The following is an 18,675-nucleotide window of genomic DNA, read 5'->3' on the forward strand; positions in this document are numbered from 1 at the left end:
GACTGAACAAGTTGTGGTATATGATTATGATGGAATAGTACTGTGCTATAAAGAAATGAGTAAGATGGTTTCAGAAAAAAACCTGGAAAGACCTAAATGAACTGAGGAAAAGTGAACAGAGACAGATCATTGTACACTTTAACAGCAATAATGTGTGATGATCAGCTGTGAATGGCTTGTTATTCTTGACAACACAATGATCTAAAACAATAATGAAGGATTTATGATGAAAAATGCTACCCGTCTCCAGAGAAAGAATTAATGGATTATGAATGCAGATTGAAGCATATCTTTTTTTACTTTCTTTATTTTTCTTGTTTTTCTTTCCCTTGGGGTATTTCTTGGGGTGGGGAAGCTTATTTGTTTTTCATTTTGGTTTGGTTTTTGGTCTCTTTTGCAATAATGCTGATATGGAAATATGTTTTGCATGACTGCACATGTATAATCTATTTCAGAGTACTTGCCTTCTTGAGGAGAGGAGAAGAAAAGGAAAGGGATGGAATTTAGAGCTCAAATTATTTTAAAAAAAGGAACACTAAAACTTTTTACATGTAATTGAGAAAAGTAAAATAAAAACCTTCTTTAAAAAAGAAATCATAAACATTTCATATAAAGTAGTACTTAAGAACTCCCTGTGAGCATTGTATTTCAACACAGAGGCGGTCATGGTATAATAAAGTGAAAACTGGTCTCAGAACTATAAAGACTGGGGTTTGAGTCTCACCACTTAATCTCTCCATTTTCTAGGTAACTCTTTGAGATCATAAATTGCAGAGAAAGTACTGATGCTGGCTTTCTACCAAAGAGGGAGCCACCATATCTAGGAGTTCCTTAAATCAAAGAAATCACAAGTTTAGTTCCAATTCTATTTACAGAATGCAGTTTTAAAATGATCTACCCAAGTCAACCAAAGGCTAAATGGTAGAACATCCAAAGATCACATATGTGTCTTTTTCCGAGTCTTCTTCATGTGATGTGGATTCCTTTTTTTGGTGGTAATAAACTAAAGATTAACATATCCATTCTGTCTCCTTTCTGTGCATGTGCCAAATAGTATCATGGTATATCATGTCCATTGAGTTTTTTTCTTCCATCGATTTGTTAGTTGAGGATTTCACATATCCAAGCACTATTTTTTTTTTTGTATACTTACGATCCATTTCTATTTAGAATTATTTTTACTTGTATTTGTATTATCTATATTTTGTTTAGCCATTCTTTCTGTCTCTAGGTAATGATTTGCTTTATCCATAAGTATGTCTGTATACTAATGAAGAGACTCACGATTAGCTCAAGGACGTAGTAATTGTATTGAGATCACAGTAGTCTATATTTAATTATTCTTCATGGCATGAGCTGAGAGCAGAAGAGATAACATATATTCCTCCAATTCTTGTGTTTAGTAGACACGTAAAACTTCCAGAAATAGGTCAGAATTAAGATGATCTGCCCCAGAAATGGCAAACAAAATACTGTCAGGGTTTTCTGAATAATAGCTTTTGAAGAGTAAAAACTATTGCAGAGAAATCAGCAATGTTATAGACTTCCTCTATATTTCCTATCAACAAAAGACATTTTTGGAGACATTATGGTCAGACATAGGAACTATTTTTTCCATGTTTTAGTTAGATGTCATCAGTGTAATAGAGATATCCTGGCTTTGTCTTTGCTCTCCCGAAATCTTTTCTCATTGGATTCTATATTAATGTTCACCCAGTGTTTTCTGGTTTACCAGAGTCCTCTGCCAGCAGGGACACAGTATGTTCGTATCAATCAGGGCAGAAATATTTCACACCATGGTGCTCCCAGGGCTCTGTGCACCAGAAGTTGGTCCATGGGGAAGATGTAGCAGCCTGCGGTCTTTCAGTGTGCAGAATGCCCTGCACACATGCTTGAACGACGATTGAAGAGCTCAGCCACAAAAGGTTTTGGGTGTCAGATGTCTCGGAGGCGGCTTCTCATGTGCTGTGATCCTGGGTGGGTCACACAGCTGGGATGATGGGCAGACAGCTCCTGGATGCTCAGTTTACAGACCGGTTACCATGAGACCACGTATGATTAGTCAGAGACTGGAGCCTCGGTGGATGTTTGCAAAAATGGAAATGGGAGTAAGCACAATTTGATATTTGGTCTATCTGGGCTCTTCACATTTTGAGCTGGGTCAGAACCAAATGTGAACATGTATTATTAGGAGCAATTTCTTAACAGTCACAAGCATCTTTACCACATCTAAGGTAACGAATTGCCCGTCACTTAAGATGTTTCAGCTGAGGTCTGATGATCATTGTTAGAGCATTTTCTTATCTCATGTTAAAGTTGGACTAGAGAAGTTTTACCATTCTTTTCTCATGATCTTTTGAATCCAAACAAATTCCTTGAGGACAAAACTATGTTCTTTTACTGCTTTTTTTTTTTTTTTTTAATCTTCTCTAGGACCAAAATTAAACCACTGGGTTATATCCTCCATGGAACTATATATCCTTCCTTACCTTTTCTCTCCTTTTCCCTCACCCCATTCCAACTTATTTCTTTGACAGCTATGGCTTATAATCACTAAACTGTTAGTCCACTATTCTTCATGCCTGTGACTTCCTATTCTTTAAGTCTTTTTCCTGATCATCAATTCTCATATTTGTCCCCACCCTCCATTAGAATAAAAGTTTCTTGAGGGTATTTATTTTCTCACTTTTGTATTTATATTCTTATTACTTAATGGCTCCGGGCACATAGTAAGAACTTGATAATTTTTTTTTCATTCAAATAATACTTGTTGATTGAAATGTGCTTGTGTAAAAATTTCTTTTTTTCCCCTGAGGCAATTGGCATTAAGTGACTTGCCTAGGGTCACACAACTAGGAAGTATTAATTGTCTGAGGTGCATAAATTTCTATGGAAAGAACATATCTGTCCTTTAATAAAAGTACAGGTTAACACCTTCATCATGAAAATGTTGTTGGACTTCTCATACGATACCTGCTATTTGCAATAACAATAACAAAAGTTCTTAAGCCTTCAAAGTATATTACAAGCAGTGATCTGGCATGTTGGGACAATGTGAATGCAATGTTAAATATTATTATTGTATATAGTAAACTGTATATGGCTTAGGGAAATATTTACATGATAAAGTAATACAGCTGTCTCATTCATGAAAATATTAGCCATGTTGATCGGCATTTTGTCTTTTATCTATAAACTCTAAGGCATTTGTAAACTGACAGAAATAGGAATGGTGCTGTTGTTGTTCAGTCATTTCAGTCATGTCCACCTCTTTGTGACCCTGTTTGGGGTTTTTTCTTGGCAGAAATACTGGAGTGTTTTGCCATTTCCTTCTCCAGCTAACTTTACAGATGAGAAAACTGAGGCAGACAGGATCACATAGCTAGTAAGTATCTGAGGCTAGATTTGAACTCGTGAAGAAGAGTCTTCCTGATGTCAGGTTTGTCACTCTAGCCACTTCTCTACCTATCTACCTCCTTGTAGTTTTAATTCTACGAAATAAAAGCCAAAATAGGAAATCTTTGGATTAGGGATTTTATTTTTTTCTTGGGCATCTTTTGGACATTTTGTAAAGCCTTTAAACCCTTTCTTAGAATAATGTTTTTAATAATATAAAAGAAAATACTCAGGATTACAAAGGAAACACATTATATTGAAATATGTAAATTCTCAGATGCCCTGAAATCTGTCCATGGGCCCCAGGGAAAACCCCCTGTTCTAAATTAAATTAAGAAGAACTGAAATGAGGGATTTTAGAATAAGACCTAACTCCATACAGTGACCTTAGGAGAAGGTAAGTAAGATCAAGTGATTGACTAACCAAGTCATTCCAGAATGTGGCAGCAGCGGCAGTCCATTCTAACAGAGGGCAGTTGATTCAGGCTGGTATGAATCATGTGATTTTAAGTGAGTTCACAAATACTTGGAGAGTCAGACCTCAAGAGTGGTTATTATTACTCCTCATTCTTTTAGTTTATCTTGAATCATTTGCTTCAGTCAGTCAAGTCATTATTGGATACTTTCAGACTACGTTAGACACTGTAGGACTTAAGAGATGGCTCCCAAGGAGTTTTTTTTAGGATACTTGAATAGCATTCTAGTGGAATTTAAAATTTAAATGCCCTTTTCAGAAGAGAGCATCAGAACATTTTAGAGTTAGAAGGGATCTCAGAGGAGATCTAATTTAATTTGGGTCCAACCAAGAAATCTTGCCTACAACATGGTAGACAAGCTGTCATTTAGCTGTTAATCTGTCTTCCTAGAAAATGGAGATCATTACCTTAACATGCCCCCCATTCTGCTTTTGGACATCAAGTCTAAATGTGATTCTCTCTGACTTGTACCCATTGCTTCTCTGTCCTCTGGGGTAGAACCAAGGCCATCTTGCTTCCATATTATGCAATTAAACATTGCAGGCAATTCTTACACTTTTAGAAAGTAACCCCAGTGAATAACCAGTGTGGTAGGTTCTCTGATTTCATATGATGAGCTCACAGCCAGTTTTTTCTCTTCAATTGCTTTTCAATTTGCCATTGTATTTGTAAGGGATGTTGTCACTTTAAACTTTGAGGTAGAGTTTGTTAAAGAAGTTATTATCTAAGGTTGCTAGGGGAAACCAGAAAACTCTGCAGAAGGTAGTTGGTTAACCCCTTGTCACTTGTAACCAGATTAAGTTTCTAATACAGAGCAGACAAGGATTTAGAGGGATTTTTTTTTTTTTAAATTTGGGATTCTATGTATGGAAGATAGAAAACTAGGAGCTCTTTTCAGCAGGATGCTAGTTAGCATGCTCCTGAGCAGAGGGCTGGGAGAAAATCGGGAGATGGGACAGTGAAATGGAAAAAGAAGGGGGAAAACCTTGTTCCTGGAAGTAATCATCTAACTCGGAAGCAAGAAAGGACTAGAGAGGCAGTTAGAGAAGAAACTCTCTTGTTACAGAAGGTATCAAACTTTGAAATTGAAAATAAACTATTGGAGGGACCATTGCATCAAGCCAAAATAGGGTGAATTGTATAACATAGCTATTGCAGAAATATGGAACCTGGGATGGAAAGTTATGAATTTGATTCTAAATGTTGTTATTTTTATGGATTTGCTAAGGATAAAAATTCCCAGTTGTCTAGTTGTGAAGTTATAGATGAATGCATTCTTAATCTTCCCAAATTTGGGCAAATTCATGATTATAAAGATGTGTGATTTTAAGCAAAGAGTTATGCACTTGAACCTTAGGGAAAATCCAATTTTTGAACTGATAACATAGTGACTCTCATCACCTAGTGGCAGTGCTTTGCAATTGCAGTGAAAGTTACCAGAAAAAAGAAATGAAGCTGTTCATAAAGCGTCTTCTTTACATGATCTTATTTAATCCTCCTAAAGAACTCTTAGGAAGGAGACTCCTTTTAACCGTTTCTTGCATGGGAAAACTTACTCTGAGAGAGCTAAAGTCCATTTGAACCAGCTAATGGGTTCAAAATGTAACTGAAGCCCAGGTATTTTCTCACTTTATGTCCAATATTCTTTCTCCCGCACTTTATAACCTTGTCTCTTACTTTATCATCCTGTAGTTTAGGTGATAGAACCTTTACAACAGCCATCAATGGGCCGCTATAAGCATTTCTTGACTAATACTTTTGACAGGTGTTCTCCAACACTTACCAATATATACAATCAAAGCCCAAAGAAGCATTGTGAAAAACTGATAAAAGGAAATTATGAGGCAAATTAGGAAAACTAGTGACATGACTAGTGAAGATTTGTGTTTGAACCCTCTCTCCAGTACTCCTTATCTATCTGACTGGCCAAATCAAGCCATTTAGTCTTCCTGCTCTCAGTTCCTTATCTGTAAAATAGACATAATAATAGAACCTGCCTCACAGGATTGTCATGAGACCAGATGAATAAAGCTTTATATAAGAGTGTAGCTGGCCACTTGCCTGAAATACAAATTAAACTGTATTGATGAACAGAGGGAGGTGGGTGTGGAGTGGGGAGAGTGTCGAAGAGGAAGGGACATAGATATATAAATTGTTTTTTATTTTTGCTGTGTTTCTGTTCTTTTAATTATTAGGTAATAAGAGTCCCCATAATGCCTAAGGATGTAGCACATTTAGCATGTGCAAGCCTGTGTGTGTGTGTGTGTGTGTGTGTAAGAAAATGGTTGATATTTCGTGCTTTAGTGGGAAGTTTTCAAACCTTCCACAAAACCATAGTATTTACAACTGAAAAGAACAATTGAAACCATCTTCACAGACATCCTCCAAAAAGTTTATTTGTTCCAATGTCCCAAAGGGTCAAATTGATAGAATCATGGCTAGAATTTAAATACAAATCCTGACTCCAAATCTAGTGCTGTTTTTAAGTTATATCTTCTCTATCTGGGATGATTTCTGGGTAGAATTCTTTGAGAAATCCTCTCAATTGAATTTTACTTTTGTTACTTCTGTGAATAGTCTTTTAGCTTTAAATAAATTTCCCAAGAAAAAAACCTACTTGTGGTCTAGAATATGTGGTAAATGGAAAAAGAAAAGCTGGAAATCCAAGCCAAATTTCCATACAGAGTATGACTAGAAAGACTCATGCACGAGGCCAAAGGCAAGGGCACATCCCAGATTAGTTTGAGGAATTGATTCCTAGGAAATTGAGGCTTTAGAGAGAAGGAACAGAAGGTCAGCAGGTGTTCCAAGGAGGCCAGTTTGTTAAGGAGTGCTTACTTACAGGGTCCACAGTCATCACTAAGTGGTCCCTGACTCTTAAATTATCTTGAAAATGGAAATCCCAAACTCTGCTGTGGAGCAACTCATAAGAATTCAAGAGCAAGTCTTGGGCCTTCTATTTCCTCCACTTTAAAATTCCTTAACCGTATTCTCAAAGAATACGGTTAGATCCTTTCTAAGGTATTTTCCACTTCTAAATCTATGAGCTTTATGATCCCCTCTGGGCACTTGAATAATAATAATCTCCTTGCCGTTATTATATTAATTTTACTTGGGATAACATTGTTCCTATAGAATGACCACTATCAATGAAAACAAAGTCAAATGCCATGTTAAATTCAAGACCTCTTAGAAATGCATTTAGATAGTGCCGTTCTAACGTGTCTCCATCACCAGTAAAGTCTGGGATTTGGCATCTTTACTAAGCTTCTGACAAAAGGCCAAACCAGGTTTTTCCTCTTGGTTTGGAGGATTGTAATAAACTTTGGCCATAAGATTCCCCTTGAAACCTAACCCAGAAATTTTTCTAGCCACTGGTCTCCTCCTACTTCCTGCAGATGGGAATAAATGCTTGCATAAAATTTTCCTTTATCCTCACCCTGGCCTTTCTGAATAGACTATATTCTCTTGTACTCTGTTTCACCATAGTGCTCTAATGCCAATCCAAACAGACTTGTCTCTAGAAAGTGAGATTTGTCATTCTTCTTACCAATTTCCTACTCTCTCTATATTTATCTTCCAGCAGCTAACCACAGGCTCCTGAGACTCCATATCCTTCCATATCCTTCACTTGTATTTTCTTGTTTTCAATTTTCAATCCCAGAAATTTCCTTCAGAATGCCTTCCTCATATAGGGACCGTTCTGCCCTGAACGCGCCTAATTTATTGTCCACAGGATTCAGTACTAGTTCATGTTTGTATATTTGGAAATTTTTAAAGTATTTTCCTCCCATCTCGGGCTGATCTAATTCCACCCTTCATTACTTTCTCAGTCTTTTCCCCCACAGTCTCCTATTTATTAATCTAGGTCATTACCTGGTTCCTTCTGTTGGAAGATGTTTTGGGCAACAGAAAGGAGGCATGTGTGTAATACTCATGTATTTGTCTTAATCCTTTCAGGGAGGGGAGGCTGAGAAATGAGCATTTATTAAACACCCAATATGTACTAGACACTCCAGTAAGTGGCTTACAAATATATTTCATCCTCATAACAGCTTTGGATTGTAGGAGCTGTTAGCATTCCTGTTTCATAGTTGAGGAAACTGAGACAGCCAATGATAAATTGTCTGTCTTGGGGTCATGTGTGACCATGTGCCTCTGAAGCTGGATTTGAACTCTTGGGTCTGTCTGTTCAGTGCTTTATCCACTCCAGTGCCTATCATAAAACCAGTTTGCTCACTTCCTGATTTTCTTCCTTACAATACCTCACAATTTAGGTGATCAGTGCAATGGATACTGAGTCTGGAGTCAGTCCTGGTCTCATATACTCATTCACTGTGAGATCCTGGGCCAGCCACTTTCTGCCTCATTTTCCTTATCTAGAAAGTACTTGTATTTCCTAAGGTGGCTGTGAGAATCAAATGAGATAATTTTAAAGTCCTTGACACATAATAAGCACCTTGCAAATATTAGGATATTTATTATTATTATTAATCCTTCTGTTTTCTCTTCTATTTCTTTAAAATAAAAAAAAAGTATTGATATTTTTCATCACTTTCATAAATATCAACAAGGCTAACAATACTAGCAATGTTTGACAAGTCATTCTCCCCACTTTCTCCCAATAAATGAAAAAGAAACTGCTATTTCAAACACCAAAACTTGACCCACCTCAGCTAATATTGTCTGATATTATCAGATTTATTTATATGTGTGCTTCACTTAACCTGCTTTAAGTTTGCAGCTTTTTTCCCCATTTCATTTTGTATCATTGGATAAAAATGATTTGTGTGATCATCTTTATTTCCTACTTTAACACATTGTCTTTCTCATGACAGGCTGTTGAATGCAATAAAACCAGGACTTGTCAAAAAGATCAATAGATTGCCCACCCCCATTGCAGGATTGGTGAGTATCCTAAAGTGATTTTTATTCCAATATAACTTTTGCCGTAAGTGGAGAAAACATGATGACTTCAGTGTTTGGCTGCGGTATTGAATGAGAAAGTATCTAATCCTTTGGATATAGATGAATCTGAAAATGCAAGACTGGAGATTTTAATGGTACCTGAACCTTGGCTCAATCTCTTTTGTCCCTCTGACAGATGCTCATTATTAGGGAGATGGATTTGTTTCTGCGTAAAATGTTTATAATTTATTTGCACTTGTGGATGAATATAGTGGTAACTGCCTCATTTTAGATTGTAATTCATTTATCCTAAAAATTGAGAGAACTTCTCTTAACTAAAAGAAAATTGTGACAAATTATTGTTTTCATTTGGGTTTAAGAGGCAAAAAAGCAGTACAGTGCTTTCTGCACAAGGAGTTATATAAATACTATTGTCATTGGCTGATCAGTTAATATAATCGAGTCAATATAATGTTGAGCTAATGCCATGTTAACTGAATTAAAATAATTTTGTAGGGGGCACTCTATTTAATCATTCATTTACCATTTAACCATTTAGCCAGCATTCATCGGGTACTTACTATGTATAGAACCAGAGCTATGTGAAGTTCACATAAAACAGTCTCTACTCTTTTGGAGTTTATAGCCCAGGGTATTCTGCTCTCTAGAAGGTCATACTATAAAAGAGAGGGTAGCATTTACATCAAGAAAACACTGAAGGAAAGAACAAACAGCTTAAATTTTGATGTATTATGTTTCTAACTTGGAGAGAGAGAGGAGTATTATTTTCATTGCTTTAATTAGTGCTCATAGAATCTTGAAATTGTAAACTTAGAAGGTTTCAGAAGTCATGAAGTACAGAGCTCTTCCAGACTAATAATCCCATTTATGATATTCCAGACAGTGATCACCCTCCAAGGGAAGGGGAAGAGATTCATCCCCTCCCAAGGCAACCCAATAAAAATAAGTGACCACTTATTAAATATTACAACCAATGCTATCAATCATTATATTAACCTACCCATTCACTTTCGAATACTCTAACTTTTAGGAAGAATGAAATCCACATCTGCTTACTGTAGCTTCCATTTATTGGTCCTAACTCTGCCCTTTGGACCCAAATGGAGCTTCCACGTGAAAGGTCTTAAAATATTTGGAGACAGCTATCACATTACTCCTAAGTTTTCTGATCTCCAGAATCAACATTTGGTGGTCTCTGCAGTTTATCCTGGAATGGCGTGATGCTGAAGCTCCTTTCTATCTTACTCATTCTATTCTCGGTGCATCCCTGTATGGCAGTGTTCTTCTTAAAATGTGACACGCGGAACCTCGCACAGAACTTCACGTTAGGTCTGACCAGGGCAGAGTACAGCCCTCCTCTGGGCTCTATTTCTGTAATGTCGCATCTAATTAGCCTTTGCATTCTGGAAGCTGCAGAATTTTAGCTCTATGGGTTTAGTTTCCTTTTTTAAAAGAAAGATAATTCAGTGTGAGGGTGGGTGAGAAAGTTAAGGGGAAACTAAAGACAAGCAGTAGTTTTGTTACTGAGAGATACAAGAAGGGAAGGACTCTAGATGGATTCCAAATGGTTTGTTGGATATTCTTTGTGGTGACATCCATCTTGTTTGTATTTAAAGGCTCAAAAGTTCAGAAAACAAATGGAAAAGTGTCAAGACTCTAGACAGAATTGTTATTGATGAATCTGTTAACCTTAAAATGATTGCTAATAATCATTATTGATTAACATTATTGATAACTATTTATTAGCCATTTATTCCCATTTTATTGATGAGTGACAAGGCTCACTCATTTGGCAAGGTTCAAATTACATATCTGTGAATTGTGATCTCTTGTAGTGAAAGGAGTTTTTCATGTTGGGACTTCTCATACCACCATAGTCTTGAGTCCTTGACATGTTGATATACCTGTCATTTGAAGCAATGCAGAGATGAATCTAGCCATCATTCAATAAGCTTGTGTTTATTAAGGTACTATTTAAAACTTGTGAGTATACAAATATTCACAACTCAGAACAATTTAATATAGATACATATATGCAGTTTGAAGGTTTAGGGTGGAGGGAGAAGGTGTGATAAGTAATACAAAGTTGTTTTTTTCTTTTTTATTGTATGATTAATTTGTTTGCTGTTGCAGATAATTTCAATTCTTTAATTAATATTCATTAGGGACATATGTTCCTATATAATTTTGTAAGTGTGTGTGTCTGTGTGTATGTGTGTGTATATATATATATATAAACTTTATATATAATACATAGGGATATATGTTCCTATATAGCTTTGTATTTCAAGGTAAAAAAATTGCATTTATAAGTTAAACAATCAACAAACACTTATTGGTTATCTGTTTAAGTACCAGGCATTAAGTGCTGGGTAATGTTCATTCATTTTTAGTCATGTCGAGCTCTTTGTATCCCCTTTTGGGAGGTTTTCTTGGCAAAGGCGTGGGAGTGGTTTGCCATTTTCTTCTCATTTTACAGATAAAGAAACTGAGGCAAATAAAATTAACTTGCCTTGGTTCATACACTATTCAAGGCCAGATTTGAATTCAGTAGAGTGAGTCTTTTCAATACCAGGCTTGGCCGTCTATTCATTGAGCCACCTAGTTGGCCCTTAGATGCTGGAAAAAGACAAAAATGATGTGCCTTTTGCCCTCATTGAGCATAATTTTTATGAGTGAGATAATGTCTCTGTATACACATACATATTATAAAAGTGATATATAAATTGTGATAAGTTTATATGTAAGTATGGAAACATATACAAAAAAAATACAAGGTAATTATTATTGGGCTAAATACAGGAGAATTACTTATATACTAAGTAATTTATTAAGCAAACAAATGCACTGTCTTTTTCTCTTTTTAACCTTAGTGGGTAGTCTGCTTAGGGATTTGGGCCAGGTTCAGTATAACTTTAAGTTAATATAGCTGTAGTTTGATAAGAAATCTCCAATTTCAGGCTCCTCAACCAGAGGAAACAAGGGGATCAGAAGTGAGTGATGAATCGCTTAGGGTGCAACATCGGACCTCTAGCTCAGTTTGTCTGTCATCAGGGAAAGGGGCGTGTTGCCGTTGACTGTGAGGGTGAACATGTCAGCAACAGAGACATCCCTGCTCTGAGTAATTGAGCCAGGAGCATATTCCCTCTGCCTGGATGCCATGTGAGACTCCTAATAGAAGTGTGGAGAATACAATCCATTTAGGTAACCCAGCTTTTGGACCTGAAGAGAAATATAAAAGTGCATTTAAGAAGAGGGATCCCAAATTATAAACAGGTGGAGATTTAAAAGCTAAGATAAGGTGTATTTTAGCCCCTGGATTGAAGTGTGGTTACAAAGCACTCAGGAGCGAAAGTGTTAAAACAAAGCAGTTGAAAATCATTTCCTGGCAAGGAAGCGGAGCCCTGAGTTCAGGGTCTGTATTTCTTCGGTCACAATTGCTGACATCTGAAGCTGCGGAAGGGCTGCATGCAGATGCTCACATTCTTTGTTAGGTGTTAGTGATGCTATTAACTGTGGCCAGAGAGAGAGAGACAGCCTCAAATAGAAGCTGGGTCTTGCCAAAGAATTAAAAATGCTACCCGCCTCTGGGCCAAGTCTTGAATGTTGCACAATAAAGCCACAAACTTGGAGCTAATGTTTAGTGCTCAGAAAAGTTCATCCTGAATTTTCTTTCATCTCAGAATGTTAGACATCCTTATGAGAAGAACATACTCTCAAAATGCTCTCCTATAATCCCTTTCTTTGAGTTGATTGTCTTTTTTCTGGTGCCAGATGGAACAATTCTATTTATCAGTGAAGGTGGCGGCAAAAAGCGGGAGCCTGCCTTTGGATCCTGGTTGTGCTGGTGGACTCCTTTCCCCAAGGGTTTTCTTTCTGGGCTTTCATGAGAATCTTGTCTCTCCCCTGGGGTAGTTCTAAAAGAACAGAAGGTGTCTTAGTCTTCAAGAATCTTAGTTTTTCAGAAAAGTAGAGATCATATAATCTGATTTTTTCATTGTATATGAAAGAGAAAAACTGAGCTCTTCCTTGAAATTATTCAAACTCCTCCAAGAACCTAGATCTCCTGACTTCTAATTGTCACTTTTTCTTAATTCACATACAGATTTTTAAAAAAATTTATACTTTTTCTTCCTTCTACCTTCTGAGTAACCCTCTCTGTCCTCCCCACCCATCCCTCCCTACCCAGAGAAATAAAAGAAAGCAAAATTGCTACAAACACCTGGGATTGAAGAACAAAACTCCATATTGACCATATTGTAGAAAAAGCATCTCAGTCTTACTCTGAGTCCATCACCTGTCAGTAGCATGTTTTTATCATGACACCTCAGAGGCAGAGAATGTGGAAAATGCTGCTAGTTAGATATTTAGCTCAGTTCAGTTGCAGGAATGAATCTGTTAAATAATATATTATTATTAATATTAATTTTTATTTAATTATCATATATTATGTAAACATATATTATCTGTAACATATTAATACAAATAATAATCAATAACATTAATAAATAAATCTGTCGAATGAAGGTATTCTAGTTTAATATGACCAAAATGCAGATTCAAATTTAAATTCACTTTGCCGAGATGGTTGTATTCAAGCTGGCAGCTCTGTAGTGATTGTCATGGGCAGTTAGGTGGCACAGTGGATGGAGTGCTGGCCCTGGAGTCAGGAGGATCTGAGTTCAAATGGGGCTTCCTGGGCTAGTCACTTAACCCCAATTGCCTCATAAGAAAAAGTAGGCAGTTAGCTTTGGGAGACAGACTTTTCTGTTTTCTCCTTTGTTATTTTTGTTGTTGGTTTTTTAAACAAAGCCTCCTTTCTTAGGAATCATTTGAATTCTGCCATTTAGTTCCATCCTGATTCAATCACCAGCGCCATAGAGTTAGGTTAAAAAAATAACAGAAAGGTAGTGGGTGGAAGACACTTGCCAAAGTAGGGACAAAATCTTGATTTCCTTCACGTCATCCTAAACTTGGACATCTGGTCACCCTAACTGCTCGGGAATGTATTTTTTGGAAAAGTGATTGAAATGTTTTTCTAACCTAAAAGATAGAGTTACACAACAGATTGGCTGCTGTGGGATTTACTGAAAAGGATTCAAATGTAAATTTCCAGAAAACTGTGTACTTAGGGAGGCTGGTATTTGCTTGACTTTATAAAAGCAACAACAATGGTCACTTGTTGATCAGAAATCAAAGAAGGGCAAGAAAAATGATGAAAGTTGAGGATTGTTAAAATCTTTTAAGAGTTAGTATGGCGTGATGATCAGAAGTTGTTCTTGGAGTCAGATAGACCTGGGTTGAAGGCCTGTTTAGGACTCTTTGAACCATATCTTTTCAAAGGTTTGGGTGACTTTTAGATTGCAAAGTAAGTGCCAGGGCTCATTGGGAAAGGGAGAAACCTTATTGGGAGTTTCTTATTCCAAAGAAAATCACAGGAACTTTATGAAGGGGAAATCATACTTAAAATAATTAATATTTTCTGAAACATTGGAACATGAGGATTAGCTAAAAACTGAATAATTGAAAAGAAAATCTTCAAGTAAAGCAAATAGTTCATTATAAACGCTGCAGAACACTGTGCTGGGTTCTGGGGAAGATTAAGTAAGAAATACCCATTGACATGGAGCTTGCCTTCTGTTGGAGGAAAAGATGGAAGAAATACATCATTGCAATATACATTATTATAGCATGGAGTTTCCTTACTGTAAAATTGTCTGGAACCCTTTAAAAGTCTGTCAGATAATAATAAAACAAAGCAACTGTATAAGAATGGAGGGTAAGATTCATAATGGATCAGGAGTATCAGGAAAGTTTTATGGAAGCATTTGTGTTGGGCCTTAATGAATGGGTAGGAATTGAACAGGTGATGAAAGAGAGAAAAGCATTATGGGGATAGTCTATAAATGGCAGCTCCATTGGGAGTAAAAATCATGGAACTGTCAAAATGTTTAAAAAAAATTTTTTTTTTTTGAGGGGGAGCAGAAAGTTTGCCTGGAAAATAGAGAATGTGAAAGACACTAATGAAAGAGAAAAATGTAAGAGGGAAAAGTGGTCTCAGATTGTAGAGTGTCTCAAAGGCTGAGTAGAGGATCCAAATTGATATTACTTAAGCAATAGAAAAACCACTGAAGTTGTTTTTTGTCGTTGTTGTTTTGTTTTGGTAAGTGGCCAGATATACACAATGAAGGTAGTTCTAGCAGGGTTATGAAAGATAAATTGAAAAAGAGACTGTACACCAGAATACTTACTAGGCGGCTATTATAATATTCTAGGGTGAGTGAATGAGGGCCTTTGCTAGTGTTTTGATAGAGAGAATAGAGAATTAGGGATAGATGGAATATATTAAAAAGTAAATAAATATATATTTATAGGGCTAGCTGGTTGATTTTATATATAACAGGTAGAAGAATCAAAGAAAACTCATGGTTTGCAGAATAAGATTTTAGAGAAAGTAATAAGTTCAGCTTTCTTATATTTAGTTTGAGGAGCTAGTGGGACGTCAGAGAAAGATATCCTGTATGCACCTGAAATGCTGATTGGAACCAAGGAGATAGGTCAGAAATGGAGATACCAATTTGGAAATCTTGTAGTGATTGCCAAGAAAGAGGAAAAAGTTTTGTACAGTATCCTTTAGGAAGATTGGACAATAAATTAACATCTGCTAACCAAGGAGGAGTTTTCAGTAAATGTCCACCAAAGACTTCATTTTTGTGTGGTTGATATCATTTGGGTCAGTTTTCTAGTTTTCTTTCACCCCATTAGAATTCTTGTAACTGCTACCACATTCCCACCAATACTCCATGTTCCCAACATCCCACCCCTAAAAAAGAGAAACTATACAACTTATTTGACAACTCAAAGGTCTGACACTACCCTCCCCTTACTTTTTTGGAATAAAAGCAAACTTAAAGGGTGAAATAAAAAAATTAAGACAGAGGGAGAGCTCTGAAGGTATAGGTTGACTCACTCCATTCAAGCTTGTAGTTTGCTGCTGTCACTCTTTATTCTAAAACATACTTTTAGGGACAATTAGGGGAAAGTTTTCTTATAACTCTCAAAAAGAGATAATATTATTAACACTTAGCACAATACCTGGCACATTGTAAATGCTTAATAATGTGTTTTTTTTCCCTTTCTCCACCCTTCTTTTCCCCCCAATCATAGAAATTTCTAATAGCCAACATATTAACAAGGAATATGTTTTTGTTTTGGTAAAGGGAAAAATGTAAGTAACCTTATATTTTTGTACAGTTATAGGATGTATTAAGCAGCATCTGTGTGCACAGCAGTATACATTATTTCATGGATTTAGATATTATTTTTTCCCTGTGTTTTGTCATATGTTTTTTTTTATTATTATTAAAGCTTTTTATTTACAAAACATATGCATGGGTAATTTTTCAACATTGACTCTTGTGAAACTTTTTGTTCCAAATTTTTCCCTCTTTCCCCCCCATCCCCTCAACTAGCTGGCAGGTAGTCCAATACATGTTAAATATGTTCAAATATATGTTAAATCCAATATGTGTATATATATTTATACAGTTATCTTGAAGCACAAGAAAAATTGGATTAAATATTATTTCTATGATGTTATTTCTGTGATGTCCTTGTTATATTTTTGGGGGGACCAGTAAAAACTAGAAGGTAAGTACTACTATACAAGAAATGTTCCTCCTTTCTGGCAATGGGAAGTGCTCAGTCTCTGTGAGGTAAGATGGCTAAAATTGAATTTAGTGACAGATCATTCCCACTCTCCTCAGCCTTGGCACACACAGTAGGAGAAAAATGTGCCCTATCCTCCCAAGAAATGATGCCCAATTTTGAATTGTGGAACTTGGCCCTAAAATCAGTCCCAAGTGGGAAAGGTGTCTAGCACTTAAGCACGCCAGAGCACAGACGGGAGCTAGAAAATGGAGCGTTACATGGAGTCTCGGCTCTACCCCTCCCTGGAGCCAGGAAGGTGGCGGCTCAGAGGGATGGCTTAGTTCTCAATTTATTTGACATTCCTAGTCAGTGGAGTCATTGGGCTTATACCCAGAGAGATATGCCCACCCACACGATTTCAAACTAGTTCTTATGGTGAGTTCAAAAATGAAGCAGTTGGCAAAAAGAAAAGGAATTCTACCCACAGTCAGTTGGACGGGCTTGGGGAAATTCCAGTGCTCTTTGGAGCGTGTATGGATACATTGTGCCATGTATATGTATGTGCCTAGAGATCATCCGTAACACATGTAGCAGACATAATTTAAAATACATTATCACTGATGTTCCTTGGTTAGATCCCTATGTAACATAATACATTTTCCTTTCTTCTTATCTTTTCTGAGGATTTCAGAGAATTCAGTAGCAGTTTCCCATTCTTGTTATTGCCCTCCGCTCCTTTCTGAAAATTATTGCTTTTATGGTTATTTGATTGGTCCTTTTAATGTTGGAGTCAGTCAGTCTTTGAGTCATAGTACCGAAGACTTGTAGTTTCTTAAACTCTGACCCTTTTGAGCATATCTTCTTTCTACTCCTTCCCCCTCCCTCAAACCAGCTGAAGTCCTGGTCCCACTCTCAGCTGCCCAGTCTTACCGGAAAGAGAACTAGTCAGTCCTGGAGAATGAAGAGAGAGTGAAGAGCTTTCATTTCCCGAATTAAGCTGTTTCTTATTTTGCCATTCCTGTTTCTCAAATAAATTGACCTGAATATTGATTTATTTCAGTCCTTCACTTTTATTCTTTAGAATGATGACTCTTGAATTTAATGGTTTTCAGAAGTTTGAAGAGGAAAAAAAAATGCCATGAGTCCAAATAAGACATATTTGTGTGAAACAAAGTATGAAATAAATTACCAGTCTGGCTATACTTTTAGATAAATATTGAACAAAAAATGCTTAAATTAAAAATACTTAACTAATTTAAAATGCTTAATAGATTAAGTATTTACTATATGCCAGGTCCTGGGCCAAGTACTAGAGATAGAAAGGTAGTTAAAAATAAAATAACAAAAAACAGGGTCCCTCATCTCTTGGAGTCTCATATTCTAATTAGGTAGACAATATTGAAATAACCCCAGTAAATACAAGGTGTATATCCAGGGTCAATGGAAGATAACATCAGAGAAGAAGGGCTAGTAGTAGAGGATTGGGGAGGATGGAAGAGGTCTCCTACAGATGGAAACATTTGAGCTAAGTCTTCATAGAAGCTATCAAAGCTAGGAGGAGGAGGAGAGGAGACAATTAATTCCAGGCATGGAGGATAGCCAGGATAAAAGCCAGGAATAAAGAGTCAGAAAGTGGTGTGTGAAGAACCCTAAGCTTATCATTCATTGTGGCTAGATCCTAGAGTGAGTAGAAAGTTAAGAAGACTAAAAATAAGAAAAAACTAGTTGGTGGAAGTACTTTTTTTTTTTTTAAGAGAAAAATTTTATTGACAAGTGTTTCAGAAAAATCTATAAAAATATGAGTCATTCCCCAGTTGATAATTGGTCAAAGGATATGAACAGTTTTCCAGCCAAGAAACCAAAACCATTTATAGCCTTATAAAAAGTGCTCTAAATCATCACAAATTAGAGAAATGCAAATTAAAGCAACCTTGAGATATCATTTTATACCCATCAAATCAGCTAAAATGACTCAAGGGAAAAATGACAAATGTTTGAAGGAATTTGGGAAAACCGAGCCATCAATTCACTACTGGTGGAACTGTGAACCGCTCCAAACAACTGGGAAATCAATCTGGAATTATGCCCAAAGTGAAAGCAGTATTATGGAAGACTTTAAATGCCAAATAGAAAATTTTGTATTTGATCTTGGAAGTAAGTAGGAAACCAATGGAATTTATTGAACCGGTGGGGTGACATATTAATTGACAAAATAATTCAGGCA

At 36.4% G+C, this 18,675-nt stretch overlaps 1 protein-coding gene across 6 annotated transcripts in view; it reads left to right on the forward strand.

Annotated features, from left to right (window-relative positions):
- Nucleotides 1-18,675, forward strand: part of LIMCH1 (LIM and calponin homology domains 1) — a 337,259-nt gene that overhangs the window by 157,479 nt on the left and 161,105 nt on the right. For all 6 annotated transcript variants that reach the window (XM_031943870.1, XM_031943867.1, XM_031943872.1 and 3 more), the window contains exon 3: nt 8,711-8,780. In XM_031943870.1, the coding sequence (XP_031799730.1) occupies nt 8,711-8,780 (70 nt within the window). The remainder of the gene's footprint in view (nt 1-8,710; nt 8,781-18,675) is intronic.

This window comes from Sarcophilus harrisii, chromosome 6 (genome assembly GCF_902635505.1).
Source record: "Sarcophilus harrisii chromosome 6, mSarHar1.11, whole genome shotgun sequence".
Taxonomy (NCBI): Eukaryota; Metazoa; Chordata; class Mammalia; order Dasyuromorphia; family Dasyuridae; genus Sarcophilus; species Sarcophilus harrisii.